Source organism: Syngnathus scovelli, chromosome 4 (assembly GCF_024217435.2).
Source record: "Syngnathus scovelli strain Florida chromosome 4, RoL_Ssco_1.2, whole genome shotgun sequence".
Taxonomy (NCBI): domain Eukaryota; kingdom Metazoa; phylum Chordata; class Actinopteri; order Syngnathiformes; family Syngnathidae; genus Syngnathus; species Syngnathus scovelli.
Genome location: NC_090850.1, coordinates 13,566,054 through 13,586,585, shown reverse-complemented (window position 1 = coordinate 13,586,585; position 20,532 = coordinate 13,566,054). Strand labels below are relative to the sequence as shown.

The 20,532-nt window shown below is 41.8% G+C and overlaps 1 protein-coding gene across 1 annotated transcript; it reads left to right on the top strand.

Moving 5' to 3' along the window:
• The first annotated feature begins 164 nt into the window (after positions 1 to 164).
• mrvi1 (murine retrovirus integration site 1 homolog) lies at positions 165 to 19,224 on the top strand. Its single transcript, XM_049717744.1, has 38 exons — positions 165 to 297; positions 648 to 736; positions 1,243 to 1,362; positions 1,440 to 1,623; positions 2,060 to 2,121; positions 2,195 to 2,255; positions 2,323 to 2,481; positions 2,623 to 2,740; positions 2,823 to 2,873; positions 3,062 to 3,139; positions 3,212 to 3,268; positions 3,353 to 3,412; positions 3,484 to 3,539; positions 3,684 to 3,777; positions 3,857 to 3,985; positions 4,059 to 4,144; positions 4,417 to 5,125; positions 5,515 to 5,650; positions 6,204 to 6,232; positions 9,397 to 9,603; positions 10,933 to 11,039; positions 11,235 to 11,296; positions 11,502 to 11,675; positions 11,945 to 11,976; positions 12,089 to 12,130; positions 12,291 to 12,692; positions 12,784 to 12,862; positions 13,063 to 13,180; positions 13,263 to 13,293; positions 14,022 to 14,162; positions 14,652 to 14,783; positions 15,451 to 15,604; positions 15,733 to 15,782; positions 15,865 to 15,999; positions 16,380 to 16,444; positions 17,281 to 17,406; positions 17,607 to 17,735; positions 17,867 to 19,224. The coding sequence occupies exons 2-38, from the start codon at positions 718 to 720 to the stop codon at positions 18,021 to 18,023; spliced, it is 4,551 nt and encodes a 1,516-aa protein (XP_049573701.1). The 5' UTR covers positions 165 to 297; positions 648 to 717; the 3' UTR covers positions 18,024 to 19,224.
• The last annotated feature ends 1,308 nt before the right edge of the window (positions 19,225 to 20,532 follow it).

Here is a 20,532-nt window from a genome sequence, read left to right as displayed (position 1 = left end):
TTGATTGGTACTGTATTTTTGCTGTGCTAAAACAGGCAACTTGGAAACAAACAGTAAATGCACAATCGTCACAGGCAGTCAATTCGGCAGTAGAGAAGCAGAGGAAAAGGGGGCTTATGGAGGGTGCTGGGTGGGGGCAGGGGTGGGGGGTTGTCAGCTGGTTTTGATGTGAAGTGAATATAAGCACAAGAACATCTTGAAGGCTTCTTACGTGAATCAGACCATTGGCCAAATAATGACAATAATATATATTTAAGCATTTGTTTCTCTTTCAGAAGAGCTGCACTGGCTTGAGAGGTAAGAATTTATAATTACAATTGAAATATATTTTTATATATATTTATAAAATATCTTATTGACCACAAGATTGATTGACGTGTTATTTAATAGACATTTGCTCCATGTGTAGTGTTGTTGTTTTTTCAGCACCATGAAAAGGCTTGACTTTTTTTTTCCCAGGCCTTTTTATGTATGTATAATCCTTTTTACTATTTGATGTTCCTTATTTTTTACTTAATCAAACCTGCAAACAGCAGGTTTTCTGACTGAGACAATGAACTGCTTTTTTTATAGAGATATCCCATTTATGGTCATTTTGTGCGTTAAAATCCTCAACTTAAAGTAGCTGCTTCTTTTCTCAATTTCAGTTACAGCATTTGTAGAAATGTGACAATCCATCACTCTCTTTCCTGTACGGGAATCCAGCCAGTTGCCACAATGTCTGACAGCAATGATGGTAAGTGATGATTCTACACCACTATCCTTTCTGCAATAAATTGTCTTTGCTAGAGGTGGGAATACATTTCATCCGTTCCATTTGATTCCTTTTTGTACTTCGCAAGTTATTTCACCACACACGGAAGCAAGGTGACTAATTTACGTGAAGCCTGGCAGAAACAATGCATGACGACCTAACAACAACCTTGGCCTCATATTCGACCTGTTTTGAGTTTATCTTTGAGAAGAGATAAAAAGAACAGCTACAGCACGCCATGTACAATATCCCCCGTGTCTACCTAAAAATGGAACTGGCTGCCAACTAATTGTTGGGCATATCTGACATTCATGCTCCGATTAAAAGAATATTTCAATTCAGTTTCTCACCGTTTACGTGAGGGTTTTTTTTTTCCACACAATTGTTCATAGGACTAGTTTTTCCATTTACTGGATTACTTGATTCAATTTTTGGCAATTCTCTTATCTGTCCGTACCGTACATGTAAACATGTCTATGGTTGTTTAGTGTTGGAGTTTCCTGACAGTGTGATGAGGGACGAACTGGAGGACTCAAGTGACACAAATGAATTCTCTGAACATGAACTCCTTGACATCATGTACAATGCATGTAAAGCTTCCAGCACAGGTATGTTGACTGTTGAAAGATGAATACTGTAAAACACTTATTTTAAAAGTGGGCACCGTCTTGTCGATCCCTATCAGGAGACGTGTCAGCATCATCCATCTTACAATACCTGCAAAAGGTGACGGCCCGGAGTCAGCAGCAGCAGGGCCGCCTGACATCCTTGCAGCAGCTGCTGGACCCCGAGTGTCAGGACCCCGTTGTGAGCAGAGAGATGTTCCACCTGACTATGAAGGAGTGGATTGCCCAGTGCAGCCAGGACAGGTACAAAATAGTACTGCAGCATTGCCTGTAGTTCAAATTCCATATTTATCTAATAACAAGACAAAAACACAAAATATCTCAATAAAATACATCATGCTTTTGATAGTTAATTATTAAATGTAGCCTACTAATGTGTATAGACCATAAGTCGGGTGCGGCTAAATCTGACCAACCAATCAGAGGATGGAAAAATGCTCACAACATCGAGGGCCAGAACTGCTACTGTTGGCCCACCATTGCTGAATATTTTTGAAGAAAATATTAATCAAAACACATGGACACAAGCATGCCCGTTAACATCAGTCAATTTGTTAAAATACAATTTTGTTTGCGTTGTATCATTTCGTTGATAGGTTGAAGCAGGTGAAGTGTGTGTTGGTAGTTTTTGCAGAAACTACAACTGTTTTTGGAACTTGTTATTCTCTCTGTTGTTTAGTGCTGACATGGACAGTGGTGATGATGTACCTTACCCAGATGCTTCAGTACTGCCCATAAATGGTACGCTACTCTTATTATTATTTTTGAAATTATATTGATCAGAGAAAATTGATTTTACCAAATACTCTTTCAGGTCTGGAATTTTCAACTACTCCTTCAAAGCCTGCTCCAACCGACAGCCAACAATGTGACTGGTTAGTTTCTGCCTCTTTTCACATAATGTTGTCTCACCTTACAAGTAAACTACTCATTTGGTTGAAGTGACGCAAAAGAGCTGTCGGCAACAGTGTCTGAACTGAAGCAAGCCCACCGCAAGCTGAGCGAGCAGAACAGCAGCTTGCTGAGGACGGTGGCTCAGTGTGAAGATGTCAACCTGCAGCTCACTCTGGAGATCACTGAGCTGAGAGCAAAGCTGGCCAGGTAAAATATTTCATTTGAGAATATTAAAATCTCTGCTTTTTTTTATGAATGACCCAAGTGTGAGCTTATCACTTGCATTATGAGATTTCTTGGGAGATTTATGGTGGCGATGGATGTCTTTCTTTATTTTGGCACGAGTAGTTCCCAGCGGTCAGCAGTTCGAGCGCGATCCGTAACAGAGGAACTGGAGGAGACCCGAAGAGCCTTTAAAGAAGCTCAGGAAAGGGCCAGCCGTACGCAAGCCAATTGCACTAAGCTGGTATCTCATACACTTGACATATTAACCACAAAGCTACGAATAGAATTAAAAAAGTAAATTAAGACTTTTGGGCCAATTGCAGAGCAATGAGGTTGAATACCTGAAAGTTCACATCAGGAGGCTTGAAGACAAGGTAATGCAAAATATTTTTTTTCATGGTTTACACTCATTTCACAGGTATTCCAAGATGTCCCAAAAGTCACTTTACTTCCATCTTACTTTCTATTTTCTTTTAAATATTATTTGGATGTATTGTATGACATTTGGGAACTGTTTTAATTTGTGTTCTCTATAATGTGTCTCCTTTAAAATCGATCGCAGAATGAAAGACTCTCCTTTGAAAAGACATGTTCAGAAGAAGGCTTGAACAAACTCCGCAAAGTCAATGCTGACTTGACGGTAGGATCATAACAGTCACACACCAGTTTCTGTGCTCTAGTTTTGTTTTGTTGAGCATTCAAACATTGACAGGCTGAACTTCAAGAAACTTTGGTCATGCTGACTATGAAAGACAGAGAAATGACCAAGGTTGGTTCATTGACCCCTTAAAACCATTTTGTTTTATTTTATTTCAAAATGACCTTAGGTATCTTTTCCACATCTCCCGTGTAGAAAGACATTCTCATGGATAAGATGAAGAGTTCTCATGCGGAGAATCATAACATCATTGAGGTTTGTTTCAAGACGGTTATCAGCATAAATATTTTATGGGAATAATTATTTTCCATGGTGTCATGTCACAGGGTGTGCAGGCGGAGCTGACGAGGTTACATGAACATTCACATCAAGTTCTGTCCAGGTATTTCTGCAAAGACATTTATTGGTCAATCAAACATGAGAATTTTGAGTTGAGAATTTTACAGCTCAGCTCCATGTTAGAGTACAAAAAGAGAAAAAACTTTGTATCCACTTTGCTTAACTGCTGTTTATTTTCACCGGATAGGTATGACAGATTCTGCATCAGTTCTCAGACACTGTACGGCCGAGAGCCTCCAAACCGCCGCTCCCTGCAAAGTGAGATGCAAGACCTGCAGCAGGTACTATTAAAAATCGTCATCATCTTTTTCTGAATCAAGTCAGTGACGCGTGGCCGTGCTTCGTTCCTTTCGCCGGCAGAATCGCAGAGCTGTGGACGAAAGAAGCCTCGCTCCTCTCCATACAGAATGTGAGGACATTCAGAGCATCATCCATAAGATCAAATCTGCAGAAAAAGCTCATCTTTGGCGCAACAAGTACCCAGAAAGGGTAGGTCAATATCGCTCAAGAGCCAGCGATTAAACGCAAAAGCCCATTAATCAATATTGTTTCTCTGACATAGGTCTCTTCCTCATTTGAAACCCAGGAAAAGCCTTTTCCTCAGCACCAGCAGCAACAGGCAAGCATCAAGCAGCGGCTTGTCAATGTGTATGTGACATTTTGCCTTCCTTTTCTCCTCTTATGGTAACAGAGCGCATTTGGTTGATGTTAAAATCTACTCTGAGCAGCTTCTTCCTGCTAATAAAATGTCTGCTTTTGACAGAAAATTTATGGGCACCTCATTACGCAACACACAGGCTTTACCATCCTCTGTATGCAAGACAGTATTGAGGCTAAGTGCAGTTTTAGTGCCCCTTTGGTGACTACAGACATAACAGCGTGTGAAGGAGATGTTTATAAAGCTCTGCTGGTGGTTTCAGGCTACAGGACCTCGAGCTCCAGAAGTCTGTGTGGGAGGATAAAGGGGTGAAGGTGGACGAGCAGTGGAAAACTTGTGAGAAGGAGCAAAAACCAAACCAGACCGGGAAGTCGGTACCGCAGTCCAAGAAAGTGGCCATCGTGAAGTGGTGGAAAGCGCTTAGCGTCGAGGGAACAAAGACCCGCACTGGCGAAAGCAAGACCTTCAGAGAGCTCGCCGAGAAAGCTCGGCTCCATCAAGCGGAGCAGACTATCACTGATATGAGGGAGCAGGTCTGCCACCTGCAAGCTTCTCTTAAGAGTGTAGGCGAGCAAAAAAGCAGTAGCAGAGTTGTTCTCGTACACAAGGAAACCAATACTGAGAGCCAGGATACAGACGGAGCTGAGGGCAAACGCGTGACGGAGCGGAGGGATGCGTCGGTTGCCACAGAACCTGTTCACAGCCCAGGTGGAGCAGCCTCACAGCAAGTCCAAGTCCAACTTGGGGTGACGGCAGACGCGCTGCTGTCGGCCCTCAGAAGAATGGAGGCCATGCTCAACAGCGCACTGGAGTCGGCCAAGCTTGTGAAGGAGAGCGAGAAGAGGGTGAGCCAAGTGAGGGTGAGGATGGAGAACATCACTCAGAGGGTGGAGGCCGCACTGGGACGGACAGCCGACACGGATTTGCAACTGAACTCGCTTGAAGCTCAGATCATGGAGACAAATAAACAGGTTGGTTCCAGGCGAGAGAAATAACATTGTGTAAAGGGTAGCAAAGACTAAATAGATTTGATTTATGCCCTTTAATTGAAAACAGTGTCCACAGATGTAGATTAATTTAGACAAATTATCGTATAAATATTGATAACAAGGTATCGGAGTACTTTTATTTAATCTTACACACAATGATACACCATAACAGTAACATCATTTATTTGCATTCACATCGTGCTATTGTTGCAGTGTTTGGTTTCATTTACATTTGTTAATTTTGTTTAGAAAATACAAACAAGAAAGCTGATAGTTTTCAAATGCACCTTTTTTCCCTCAACATCTTATTTGGAAAGCATTATAACGTGTTAAGATTAATCAAATGTTCTCTTTGCACTTTTCGGAGGCAGTCCTGTCCTGAGCTGTCAGGTGATCCAGACCACTTAACTGAGCGTGTTACACCACATGAAGACCGAGTTGCGAGTCCCCCGCCTCCGCCTCATGTAATCCCAGACGTCAGTGAGGCTCCGCAGCTTCCCATGAATGGTATGTTGGCTGCATCATTGTAATACTGCTTCAAATGTATTTTTTGTGAATGTTACGTTTCAGTACAGCCCTCCATTTTAACTTTCCCTGGCCTTCCCCACCTGCACTAGGAGTTTGATGTTAATGGTAGCTCACTGTCCATTGCATCAAGTTACGTATATCCAGAACAGACAGATCCTGTTTTGAGAAATGCGATGGATAGCAGTAATTGTATTATGTAACAACCATAAAGCTTCATAAAATGGCGTAGAACTTCAGCCGGGGTCAGATACTGGCCAGTGTCAGTGCTAGCAACCCGAGCAGATGACTCAGTCATGTCCCTGGACTCGGTTGCCAGGTTGTCGTTGCCCCTAGTGATGAAGATGACGGAGTTAGAGCAGTTCGACTTGGCAGCTTAACTTCGCCCCTGCCAACACCTCCCTGGATGGGACACCCGATTTCTTTCCAGCCCATTTTATGGCACACTGTCTCTCCCTCTGTAGTCCTGTCGCATTTGCATTGCATGTTATTTCCCTTTAAATGCAAATCAATTCTATCTCTTTGGCTCCCACAGGTGACACAGAACAAGACAGATGCAATAAGGTAAGGTTTGTAATGAGCAGCTTTCATAATAATGCGTTCCTTAAAATCAATTTGTTCCAAAACTTGTTCATGGACAGAAACTGCGTCCAATTAGATTGCTCTCGCAAATTGCAGTGACCATCAATTGTGCTCCGTGTGACGACTGCGTGATCAGCATAAAAAAAAAACTGTTTTAGAACTTCACATAAATTTTGTCGTTTCGTAAAGAAAAAAGCTATTTATTACGCATGACCGATTCTATTAAGTTAGCGAAAGAAATGTGGTTTCCCCTGAGCGGGCAGAGAACCAACTCACTCACTAACTTTACCATCACACACACACACACACACACACACACACGCACACGCACACACACACGCACACGCGCGCGCACACACACATATACACACACATACACACACAGAGTCTGAAGTAGCTCAAAGAGGCATACAGCTCTCTCCTTAAATGGTCAAAGCTCCCAGGAGTCAAAGAGAGGCTGCTGCTGAAAAAAGACAGGGAAGCAAGGGGATGGGAGAAGGAAGCGGAGACCAAGAGGCTGGAGACCTTTTTTGAGAAAAGGCAGCGTGCAGTGACAGTCGGTGGGAAGTCGCCTGAGACAGGAGGTCCGCTGGGAACTGGAGGTGGACACAGGTAGCGCTCCAATTTGGCTGGACAGGTTCAGATGGGGGGCTTCTATCGTGGGGGGTCTCTTGTTTGAGATGTGTGCAGGATGAGTGGCATGTTAACCTCTGCTGTGTCTTTTAGAGGATCTTACTTGAACTTGTAACTGTTTTAATGCAAATGACTGTTATCTTGTGCTGCATCTAAAATTCAGCAGAGATATTGATTGTCCATCTTTGTTCAATGGCTCTGACTTTTTTGGCCTGTTATGTCACATGAGGTTCTCGAGCTGAGCACTTCCTCTGTGGGCCCCACGCTTGACTCAGCTCAGCCACATTTTACACAAATGTGACAGGAGGGGTCTGTCTTATGTAACGTGCCAATGAGGGGAACAAAGGTGACAGTCCCCATGTCTCTGTCCTTTGCTTGTTAAAAGCACTGTGGATGAAATGATAGCATGAGAAAACAAAGATTGCATTTGGACTGTGTGTGCACAGAAATGTGTGTCAGTCCCTGTGTCCCACAGGAAATAATCAAAGCGCTTATTTATTTCTGTCTCATGGTCACGTCTGCAGTGGAAAGCATCATGCAGAGTTGGCAGGAATCTACAATGCTGCATGTTTACAAAAATAATTTTGTGCAGGACTTTCAAACTGCATTTCTCCCTGTCATTTTTCTGCTGTGTTGAGCAGTGGAGGAGACGTGAAGAATAATATTATTTTTGTTTATGTGTTAGTACCTGGGTTTGTCTGAGACAGTACTGTCTTTTTCTGTAAATTAGTCTGGATTGAAGGTATACTTCTTGGTACTCCCCATTTGGTTTAGCTGACGGCTTATGCGGTGAAGCTGACTGAACATTTGTCAAGCGTGTCTGAAAGAAACATGATTTTATATATGGTTATTTATTAATGGTTTGTTTATTTATATACTATTATATAGTATTTATATACTTTCCATTTGACAGAGACACGTTTTGTGGGGCAAAGGCAGACATCACCTTATGCAAATGTTCCTGTACCAATGCAGTGGCCTGGCACCGTGTGGTGATTTGCATATATTTGCTTCAAAACAGGGAAGAGAGTTCAAAGGAAGATTTAGATAGTCATTAAACTTGAAAGGATATACTTACATATCAGATCATTTACATTTGTATGATCATACTACTTTTTATCATCAAGAAACAATCTGTATTTGGAGCTCAAATAACTGCTTGAAATTTAAAATGTACAATAAACGTTGATGTTTCTGTGCTAACTCTACCGTGGTTGGACTGTACCAACATTTTTCATTAACATCTATCAAAAATGACATTTCGTTAAAACGTAAGATGTGTAATGCATGTTCATCCCTTTCGATTGACTTGTTTAGATTCCAGCCATGATTGCACATTATAAAATGCGTGTTTACCACTCGCCATCTGTATTCATCGCGATGGATTAAAAATAGACTAGCCCGGGAGCAAAATAACCCAATTAGGTCTTACTTTAAAATCAATGCTGACATTTTGAATGAATACAGTATCACAGGATGTCCTTATACCCAGTATACTCTTGTGTTTCTGTCAATTTTATTTACTGAATTAATTTTACCACCACCACCCACAAATAAAGACAACACAGCTGGAGTTATGTAATTTCCCCCTCTGTTGCTGAATGTGTGATTCCCACTCAGGATGTTCTTATTATATTGTGTATGTAAAAGCCCCTGTGTTTATTTTACAATGTCCCTCGGAGACTCATTGCCACAGCCAGTCTGCGAGAGTCAGTCGTCTCAGAGACTCTCCAATTTTCTCACCCCAACAGTTAAGAATGCTCATAGGAATAACTTTTGACTTTTCTTACCATATAAGTAATAACAATAATAATCCATTCAATTTCAAGGAACCAAAGACGCTTTACGTATTATTACTTTATTTTTTTCAGAAGTCAGCAACTCCACTGGCGCCTGATGAGTTCAATGTTTACAAGAGTACACTGTGTTCATTTTGGTTTAGCCTTAGGTCTGTTCATCCGCAGGTTTTTTTTAGTCTAATCAATTTTAATCACTGTCGCACTTTACGCAATTCTAGGACGTCGTTATAAAGAGGTGATATTGTATCATCATTTGTCACACTGACGAATCAATCCAACGCTCACAATTCTCCTGCACAAAATGTCAACGCTGTTATTTATTTAATGTGGATTATTGCATAATGACTGCATCATTGGCAAAGTATCGCTAAAGAATTTGGACAGTGAGTTCGTCGGACAACTGTGTATGTGTGGTCCGCAATACCTTGTCACAATTTTTCAAAACTATAGCCACAAAAATTATAGTAAACAAATAGTTGTGATATGATAAGGTGATAATTTTACGATCCCACATGTATACTGCTTTGTTTTGTGGATTGCCACAACAAGAGGTGCGGATATTTTTTCAGTGACTGCACCTGTGCATTCTCACGACCGAGACTCTCCACACTTTGCTTTCTCGTAACAAACGTGACTTCTTTACCCAATGTTGCCCTTATAGGAATACATCCAGTACTGTCCAAATAACCTGAGGTATTTTCTACTTTTATTCAGGTCGAGGAAGAGGCAAAGGACTTTCTTCAGTCATCTGTCCCTCACAGCAACACCAAGGAGTCCAGCAAGAATTCCACTGCTGAGGGCCCCTTTTTTTTCCCTCTCACCCGCTCCCGGCGGTGTCTACCCCCTGCCATGCCCACGGTGCCTGAGGAAGAAGAGGACTCCCCCGAGGATTTGGACAGTTCTTCAAGCTCGCCCAGTACGGTGAGTACAAAGCATAGTGTCTTCCTACGAAGAAGCACATATTAGGCCAAAGCATGTGAGTCCATAAAAGCTGCTCGTGTGTAATCAAATTGGCCGTGGTGAGGAATCGCTGTCAGCGATACCACGCCAGGCTTCCTCCTCCGAACAAGGTATACTTTTAAGACATTTAAAGCATTGAGGAATGCCTTAAGGAATGTGGATAAAATCCTAGCATTCTCTTTAGAAGTGATGGAGGCAGTAATGCTTGGGCCTACGGGTGTCTTGTTTATTGCCATCATACCTCAAAAAGAATTATTTTCTGCAAAACCTTGTAGAAGGGTGTGGAATGCACCACATTCCAACAGGACAAGAAACTATCATTGCTTCTAAATACACAAACCTAAATGTCCTCCTTGAGATGTTGGGCAGCCAACATTTGATGATGCTATGCTATCACTAGCGCCATTGTACAGTATAAACATCAGGTTTATAGGAGTACGTAGATTAGACTTAACTAGGCGGCTCGGTGGCGCACTGGGTAGCACGTCCGCCTCACAGTTAGGAGGGTGCGGGTTTGATTCCACCTCCGGCCCTCCCTGTGTGGAGTTTGCATGTTCTCCCTGGGCCCGTGTGGGTTTTCTCCAGGCACTCCGGTTTCCTCCCACATCACAAAGACATGCTTGGTAGGCTGATTGAAGACTCCAAATTGTCCCTAGGTGTGAGTGTGAGTGCGAGTGCGAATGGTTGTTTGTCTCTGTGTGCCCTGCGATTGGCTGGCAACCGGTTCAGGGTGTCCCCCGCCTACTGCCCGATGACGGCTGGGGTAGGCTCCAGCACACCCGCGACTCCCTTGGGGACTATGCGGTTCAGAAAATGGATGGATAGACTTAACTAAACCAATAACTATACTAGGTACTAGTAATACACCGTCTTTTGGCTATCCTTTACTTGCATTCAAATCCAAAATGTAAGAATGGATTACTCTATTCATTTTATGCTGGCTTCCATGAAACTGAATATTTATGAGCCTTACTAAAAAGAAGAAAAGCTGAAACATGTCGGGTCTCATGCTGCAGAGATTAGGGACAACCAGCATAATTTTCTCACTCACGCAATTCTTTTCACAGATTTATTAATGCAAGATATCAACAAGTATAATCGTCACTTATTTTAGTTTTCACTGCGCTCCCAAATTCCCAAAGTGATTCTTTTTTGCCATTGCAATGGTAATACTCCTCCGTAGCCCCCTTTATTCAATGCATTTGAGCATTTACAGATACTGGATGTGTATTTAATACAACACTGAATGACTTCCTCAAAATGAGATTTCCTCATGTTGCCTTTGTATAGTGTGCACCTGCTGAGAGCAGAGCTGCTGTCATGACTGGCCCCACTATCATCTATCCACAACAGGCCTCCGTTGTCCAGCAAGATGGACGTCCTCTGGAGCACGCTAGGTGAGCACAGTCAAAGTATGGTTCCATTTGTATTAGGTCAGTTACAATGCAAATGTGAGCGGGAAAGTGTGACTGTCTTTGTAATGTGCCTTGTGACTGACTAGCAACCAGTCTGAAATGTAGTCCGGATGAATGTATTGGTTTGATAACAGCATCTATCCAAGAGTCCATGGTAATTTGTGTATGATATTGTAGGCCACACAGCCCAAGAGCTCGTCTGGCAAGAAACTTCTCTACAGGATCCATCACCACAGTCGGTAGATAAAACACACACATGTATGGATGAATGGATGGACGGACGGATGGACGTACAGATTGTGGACAGACGGACGGACGTACAGATAGATTGCAATAGTTTATAGCAATTGTTTATTTTATGATTTCGATACACGGTAACGTAACGTAACCAGAAATATTGGATAAAAATACTTCAGGATTGAAGTGTATGCATGGTTTTCTTAGACAGCACAGGTCATGTGATCGACCTGGTGAAGGACAAGTTGCCGGAGTTGCAGCTCTCAGAGGAAGATCGCCAGAAGAATCTGGAGCTGCTGGAACAAGCCAAAAAGGTCAGCGACCGCTTCCTGATGCGACGGGGCCGCCGTTCTACCAGCAGCCTTTCTGACTCTACCACAGGTGACACACATCATTGGTCAAAGTACGGCTACCAAATACTACTATTCTCTCTGGAATTCCGTTCTCATCAAATCCAAAGTAAAATTGAATGCACTGTTAGGTCCATGGTACCTTAAATGGGTATTTTGTTATGCAAAAAACACAGAATTATTTTCCATTGATTTAGTTAATAGGAAATCTTTCAGACCAAATTGCTAAATTGTGTGACATTGCAGTTATTCACCTTTTTTTGTTTTTTATTTCACTTTGTCCATTTGTGGGTTCCCCAGAGGTGACTTGCAGTCCACAGTCGATCAGCCAGGTAAACATTATTTACCTCTCTTTCTTTTTCATAGCTGTCTTGTCCTTTTCTCTTTGTATTGGAAAGTAGGTCAACTCATACATGTCATTGTCTGTGTCGCCCTCTCCTGCAGCATCTGGACGTTGCCTCAGTGAGGGGACAAAGGGATGTGGAGGTCAGCTTTCCTTTTATTTACCAAATTGCTCAAACCAAACGCAGTGATGCTTTGAGATATAAATCTGACATGCAAAAGAAGGTCGCAATGATTTCTTTTTGTACTCAGCGTTGAAATAGAGTGGTCCTTGAATTAACTTAAATGTCATGGGCTCCCTTAGGGCAACAGACTAGCCGTGGACTGGAAGCCCACAGAGAAGAGGAAAGTGTCTTCTGGGACCCTAACGCCCCGTTTTGCCATTCCCAAGGAAAACTGTGAAGCCAAAAGTCCCCCGGGAGCCATTAAAAGTGACGACGGAGGACGAAATTCCAACCAGGCCCCGGCCACAGGGGTCGCCAAACCTGTCCCTCGACCCCCAACGCAACAGGCCCCCTGTACTGCTGAAATTAAGACCATTGGTGCTTTTCCACCACTAATGAGGGCTGTTTCCTGGGATGCCATTGGGGGCATTAACTCCAGAAATGGAGCAGAAGACGCAAGCTCGGACAAAACCCGGGATGGCGTTTTGAAATCCTCGGTGCTCAGAGAGCTCCCTGGACCCAAACTGTCCAAATTCAGAGAGGTAAAACATTGCTCTTGCGATTTCGTTTACCATTTGAGCTCATTTACCATGAAATGTATTAAGCTGGTGTGTTTGTCTGATGCATGTGCAGGACCACAAGCTGATGCGTAACCAAACCATAGTCGGCTCCAAGTTATCGGACTTGAGTGAAGCTGCTGAACAGGAAAAAGGTGACTCTTTTTGTTTATCCGCACAAGACCGAAATGTGCTTTCAGAACAGAATGTAGCTGAGGGTGTGCACTTCCTGAATCTCTGGGAAAATCTGATCATGATGATTATGATGACGATGTTGATGATGACGATGAAACAAAGAGTGTACAAGTTCACCTTAAGTTGGATTTCAAAGATATATGCTCAAATGGGTGTCCAGGGACCGCTTCCTCTCCAAATTCCTCACCAAGCAGCGAGGAGACCAAGTCGGACGCCATGCCAAACATCTCCGACATCATGCTGAGAAAACTCAAACTTCATCGGGGCCTTCCCGGCTGGTGTGTGTCTCAAAGCAACAGCTAATCAACTTTTAAGCTGCACAACTTGTCTAACCACCAGTTTGTTTTGATCTCATTCCAGTCCACCTCCACTCACAGAAAAAGAAGTTGAGGTTTGTATTCTTTCCAGGTTTGCAACGCAATTTACTTAGAGTTTTTTCTGCACGGTAGGCCAATTGAGCACTCTTAATTGTCCATAGGCGTGAGTGTGGGTGCAAATGGTCTGTACATGCACTGCCATTGGATGGCGACCCTGCCTGCCGCCCAAAAGACTGCTGGCATAGGCTCCAGTATGCCCGCAACCCTCATGAGGATGAAGCAGTTCTGATTTTTCCATTATATTTTCCAGATGCATCCTACGGCTTACAAAACCCTGTTTTGTTACCATAGTAGTTAATTACGGTCACAAACACATCTGCTTGGATATGGCGGTGTGTTTTGTCAACAGGAAAGTGATTTTGTGGTCACAATCACCCAAAAGAGACTCGAGGTGATTTCCTGTGGCCAAGATGCAAAACATGAGTGACGTCTGGTTCGGGCATCAGTCCGTGCGGTTGGTCCCGCTGGGCTGTGTGTGCATCAGAAAAGTCGGAGGTCATGTGTTTCCTCTGTAGTGTGTTGGAAAATGTGCAGCCTAGCTTTGATGGATTCACAGCGTAAGGTGAAAGGTCACAGCGGGTCCCCCGCATGTTAACAGTAACATTTAATGCAGACAGTAAACAATAACACTCAACGTTCCCTTTACCATGAGAGACTTCCTTTGTTCTCCATCTCATCTGTGCTTTTTATGTGGAATATGAAGTGCCACCCTGAGTTAATTGTTGTCACTTCCTTCCACTAGAATGCGTTTGTCCAGCTGTCATTGGCCTTTCGTAATGACAACTACACCCTGGAGACACGCCTCAAACAGGCAGAGAGGGAGAGGAACCTGACTGAGGAAGATACACAAAAGGAACTCGAAGAATTCAAAGTTGCACTGAAGGTTGGTACTTTTAAAAAGGTGCTTCCTGGACACTGTTAATATTTATCCTGTCAGGTTAGGAATCGTGTTGTTTTTGGTGACGTCAGTTGTGGGTGGAAAAAAACAATACAAATACTTTGTGCTGAACTTAAGTTGATTTTTCTGTAATTTTATTCGGTATTCATTTTTCTTCTGACTCTGAGTGGATTCAGCTGCTCTATTCACTTTCCACAAATGCAATATTAATCAGAATCCCGTGTTTAGACTAATGTGGCGCCGCATGCAACATACTGGAAAGAAAACTTTTGAGTTGACTTTCCCTTTAAGTACATTTCAAAATCTGCACTTTTTACTTTATTTATTACCAGAGTTGAATCAGTACTTCTACTCAAACCATATTTTTTAGCATTTGTAATTCTACTTCAGAACAGAGTATTTTAGTCACATTTGTACTCTGCACTGTTTTCCTAAAAGAAGATTGTGATTTTTTTTGCTGTTGGAAACTTTCAGATGACTGCCCCACAGTGGCAGAACCTGGAGCAGCGTGAGGCCTACCAGAGGCTCATAGAGACGCTGGCAGTGCTCCATCGGCTGGCCACTCGCCTCTCGAGCAGATCCGAGATAGTTGGAGCCGTTCGACAGGTACATTCGCATGAACCTTTGTCTGCTGTACACCCTTAGGTACCTTACCTACCTAATGTTTACAAAAAATAGGAATGCTCAGAAGATTGACACACAATCATGTGTCTTCATGACCACAAACTGCATTCCAAGTAATAAATCAGTTTAAATTTATACTCGTAGCTTTGAAAAGGCAAAATGTTTATAGAAGTTTCTGTCACTTCCTTTTTAAGAAATGTGCTTTTGGGAATAGTTATAGTATGTTTCACGGTGAAGGATTGAATTTGACACGGCAGACATTAGTACGGCCAAAGCAAACATTTACTGTTGCTATTTATGAGCGTAAACTTCGAAGTGAATTTATTTCCTGTGCTGTTGTACAGCTGCTCATTTCTTCATGGGAATCTCAATGAGACTTTATCAGCCAAGTCATTTATTTTCCCTCGAAATTCCAGTGTCAGAGAGAAGCAAGTCTAGCTGTCAGTTACTGAAAAAAAAAAAAAAAAAGCTATTTGGTTAGATCTTTGACAAATAAATACACCAACGCGTCTTAGCAAATTTGGTGTTCCAAAAACATGCACAGTAACTCGACTTTATTATGCAGCTTTCACGTCAACACTACAGAAGAGGTGGAAGTTTTATTTGAGGTGGATATTCAGTCTGAAACTTTTTCCAATTTTGGCCACAGGAGAAACGCATGAGCAAAGCCACAGAGGTCATGATGCAATACGTTGAAAACCTCAAGAGGACATATGAGAAAGACCACGCTGAACTGACGGAATTTAAAAAGCTTGCCAACCAGAACTCTAATCGCTGCTATGGAGGCTCCGTAGAAACTGGAGGTGAGACCAAAGAACGAGTACCAGGCAAAATTTGTCACTTTGATAGTCCATGTTTTATTCCAGCAAAAATATAAAATACAGTATTAATAGTGCTTCCAAATATAACATTGAATATCTTTTCCATCCAGATGATGGCGTTTCTCGTGCTTCAAGATCCATGTCGCTCACTCTCGGAAAGGTGCGCAACAATCCCACCCCAATAATCTCAAACTTGTTTCTTTGTACATAACATTAACAAGACGTTGTCCTCTATCGCTTAGGCGCTGCCCAGACGTAGAGTGAGTGTTGCCGTGGTGCCCAAGTTTAATCTCCTGAATATTCCTGGTCAGATGCCTCCCACTGCCGCCCCCTATGTTCCAACAGCTTCCACGCCTGCTGCAGCTCTTCCTGCCTTGGTGAGTCCAATGTCCTTTCCTGACCTCCAGCAACTATTGTTTTTGCCTGGAAGGATGTAAAAACCTTGCTTTTTATGGTTGTTAGTTTGTTGGAGAAATAATGGTACTGAGAAAGGATGGGTAAATTCAACAATGTTAGACAAAACCAGACAAACACATGCTTAAGGCCATGAATGCAAAACAACACTGTTATTAATTTTTGTATTTCAGTCTATTTTATAACCTTTTATGGGTCCTCCCACTGGAAAAAAAAAACACTGGTTTAAACGTAAATGTCTATTTTGACAATCTGCATCGGCCAACCAGAAATCATGCGAAAGTGTGTCGACTTTAGCTTACAGGATGTGTTAATAATTTTATGACCACTCCCGTCCTGGCAGAGTGAGGCCGGTGATGTGAAAGGAAACTCCTCACAAGAATCGACACAACAGACGACAACAGAGTGGTAGGTTTTGTTAACACACACACACACACACACTTACACACTTGTACGTGCACACAAGACCGGTTGATTCCCAAGGTCACGAGCAGTCTTCCAAACAATGGCCCAAAAACGCCTGAAACAGCATTTTATGTGGCAGTGGGAAATTTTATCTTGTTTGTGTGACCTAGAGGATGTGTTACAAGCTTGAGAAATGGGGAAATGTATCGAAGAATATCATCCAATGTCACTGAAGTTGCTCTCCAGGCTCATAATCTAAACACGAGTTTTTGACCAAGTCCAGACTCAGTGCTGCAGTCGTATCCTGGTCACGGAGAGAGCTGAGTGTTGTGCCAATAGCCAGAGAGGAGCAATAACAAACATCTCGCTACTTCTGTGGCCTAATTTACTTGTAGTTTAGCATGCACAATGGGATTAATCGATTGCAGTGATTGATTTAGCATCTTTAATTTGTGTACCCTAAAGGCAGTTTTTTTTTTTTTTTTTTTTTTTTTTTTTTTTAAACTTCTGTATACTGTTGAGTTTGTGGAACCCCCAAAATATTGCGACACATGTTGCCAATTTATCAATAGAATTGTTTTGCATTTCTTTGTGTCTGCCTTACTTCTATGGCATCTTACAGGGGAGTTTACTGAGAGTTTTAAGCGCATGGTTGGACAGGATGAGCGATAAAAAAAACACCAAACACATACAATTTAGCTTTCTATGCCCTTGGTATTTTCAATTTTTGTTGTTTTTGCACTGCCGCTGTTGCAATTCATCAGGTTTATGTTGTGATGGACGCACTCTCAAAATGAGTGCCGAGGACTAACTGTGCTTTCCTATGCAAAACAATGCAGTGGAAAGAGTGTGACGGAACAGCAGGAAGCGGAGCCTGCCAAGCCCGCCGTCAACTTGGAAGAGATCAGAGCAGAAATCAGGGCAGAGCTCAAGGCAAAGATTGAGGAAGTGGCGTACAATAAAGGGTGAGACCTTCTCTCTTTGCGCATGCACTTTTTGTGATAGATAAGCACAGCCATTATGGCCGATCATCACATTAAAGATATTAAAGATGAGGTTAATGTATTGCGACATATCATACTGCACATGTGATGACTTTTTCTTAGGTAACATTGTGCTGTTTGAACTTGCCGATGAATAAGACTGTATAATATGTTCACTGAAGCTACCAAGAAGGACTGAAGCAAAACAAAGCAATCCAGGAGGAAAAGCGTGAAGAGGATGAAGCTGCAGACAAGTTGCTGGTATCAAAGATAAGGGATGAAGAAAGCGGAAAGAAAATCAAAGCAAGCCGGTATGACACACAGTACAATTATATTTTTTTAAAGTGCCTTTAAAAAATGTTCACAAACACATTGAAGACACACAATCAATCACAATATAAAGTTCATGCAGGTGAGTTGGCTTTTTTATTCTTCTCCACAGGAGGATGGAGGAGGTCTTGGTTCTTCTTAGCCGCATTTGCCCGAAGATTTTGTGGAGCAAGAGGCTTCTGTCACTGATGGTTTTTCTGGTGATGTGTCTGATTATCAGCATTTTTACATTCTTCTCTGGCTACTACAACAAGCGTGATGACACATAAGAACACAAGCACTTAATTCAGGGTGGAACCAAATCATTTTTTTCATTGACACCCTTCTGTCCCACTCAATTTAGTTCATAACAGAATTCTTACAGAAGCCTTATGTATAAAGTTTGTTACAGTTACTACTTGTTCACTTCTACTTAGGGACCAAATACAATTATGGTACATGTGAATATGAAATATGGCAGTGGTTCCCAACCTTTTTGGCGCCACGGACCAGTTACATGTCAGACAATATTTTCACGGACCGGCCTTTATATAAATAAATGAATAAATAATAAATTTATAATAAAAAAAACGCATAAAAATAAAACTCACCATTAAGTAGTATCTGCTCCGTAGCTTTGTGGGCTCGACTGGGGAAACATGTTACGTGACCGGGACGAGCGTCTTGACCTGAATTAATTGATCGTCGCTAAAAAAATTAAATAAATTCTGTGCGGCCCGGTACCAAATGACCCACGGACCGGTACCAGTCCGCGGCCCGGTGGTTGGGGACCTCTGAAATATGGCACTTCTGATATAAAATACCATGTAATCATATAAATGTATGTTTCTGGTCCAATAGATTTTTTGGAGTATCAGCTGATACTTAGAGAGATGATATGTTTTGTGGTAATTATTTATATAAAGATATTTAACTCTACACACATTTTTAGATACAGTGGAACTGCAAAGTCACAGGTAAATAGCCCAGGGCTCAGTGATGACAAAAGACTTCCAGACACTTGATTTTACAAACATAGGATTTTTCCTCGGATAAAATATAGAGACCTTTATACAGTTTCATAGGTTTGACCCTGGATATTATCATGTAGTTTGCCTAAAAGAAAAGAAAAAAAAATCATCTTCTATAGTGGTCTCAGTCCGCACATCCATCATCAAATCAATCAGTATTTCATAAAAGTTGCTAATGCGAATGAAGGTTTTGTGATGCCTTCAACAAAAGATGTGAAATTAGAAGTAATTCAGGAAGGGATTGTTTGAGACTTTGCATGTTCCACTGTCATTTCCAGCGTGCAATACATTTTGCAACCAATTAGTCATTTGTGCCATTTTGAATTGTGTCTTCAGGGCCCTGAAAAATGTTGCACACTGTTTATTTTTGATTGTCTTTACACGTGTGCCTACTTGTGTTGCCAACTCTGCGGGGACTTGCTCTGCCACTTCACCTTGAAATAAAGGTTTACCAATTTGATCAATTGACACCGTCCTTTCATGTTGCGTAATGGGATTATGATGTGAAGAGACTGCTTGCAGCTCACACATGGTGTATTGTTCGAGGAATAAGCAGGCAAGCAGCTGGGGCTGCAGGATGTTATTGTGCTTGCAGGCCATGAAATCATGTGACAGATAACATTCTGTAAAATGGCAGGGTCACTTGATGAATTCATGTCACAAACAATACAGAACTGACGACCGTCGGGGAAAATAAGATGAGAAGGGAGGAAAAAGGTGGAGTTCATTTATACTGTAAATAGTGACCTAATAAGCAAACTCGGGCAAAAATTTTGCAGACTTGTAAATCGTGGTCCAAGCTAGGAGGTCGTTATTTATAACCCCATTTATTTTATTTTAATACAAAGATAAGAAAGGGTGGCATGGTGACGCACTGGTTAGCATGTCCGTCTCACAGTTCGGAGATTGCAATTGCAAAATTGTTTGAATGTTAACAGTAATTAGCTCTCTCCGGGACTTTGGAAAGAGGACACAAAAAAGGAAAACACATCCTAAATCTCAAGATGACGTCTTATAAGACAATGTTGTGCTTCACTTTATTTAGTCCTGATTTTGGAAAATAACGTTATGTTCCCTTTTTATTTAGTTTTCAGTGTTTAATGACAAATACAGTGAAGCACTGGAAGACCTGAATAGAAAATGTCGTTGATGAATGATGGACAACACGAGTTCTGTGCCTGCGTCATTTCCCGAGCTGCCGTGACATGCAGGGAGGTGTTTTTTGTGGAAGCGGGATCAATGTTCATGACTTTGCGATGCGAGCTCTCATGGGAGGAAATCAGTTGGATCATATGCATGACGTCAAGTGTCACTCATGCAAAATGTGTTATTGCATGGCAGGCTGTGAAATACTGCAACTTCATTGTCTAATACACATTGTGTATTTTGCACAAGTATTGCTGAACTTGTGCTATATTTTTGTGTTTTTTTTTTCTTGACAGCTTTACTGGGTCAGCAAGTTGTGCAGAAACAGTACTGAAACAATAAACAGTTAGGCACATGCATTCAAAAGTTAAGAGGTGAAATAAAGTTTAATTCATCATAAAATTTAGCCAAAAGCCAAACATTCATAACTTTTTTGGGGGTGAGTAATGCATTACCTTTCTACTAATTAAATAATTAAAAAAAATGTTATCCTCACATATGATTTTTTTTTTTTTTTTTTTTTGTAACTCCAATTTTGCCTGCTGTTGAAGTTTAGTATCCTTTCCATCCATGTGTTTTATCTGCTGGCTTCACGAGCCTTGCACTTAGTCCTTTGACCCGA

Bases quoted from the DNA above. Each gene is read 5' to 3' on its own strand.
- mrvi1 (XM_049717744.1), top strand. The intron at 1,363-1,439 runs GTATGTTGACTG...GATCCCTATCAG, and splicing joins ATGTAAAGCTTCCAGCACAG to GAGACGTGTCAGCATCATCC. The intron at 3,140-3,211 runs GTAGGATCATAA...AAACATTGACAG, and splicing joins AAGTCAATGCTGACTTGACG to GCTGAACTTCAAGAAACTTT.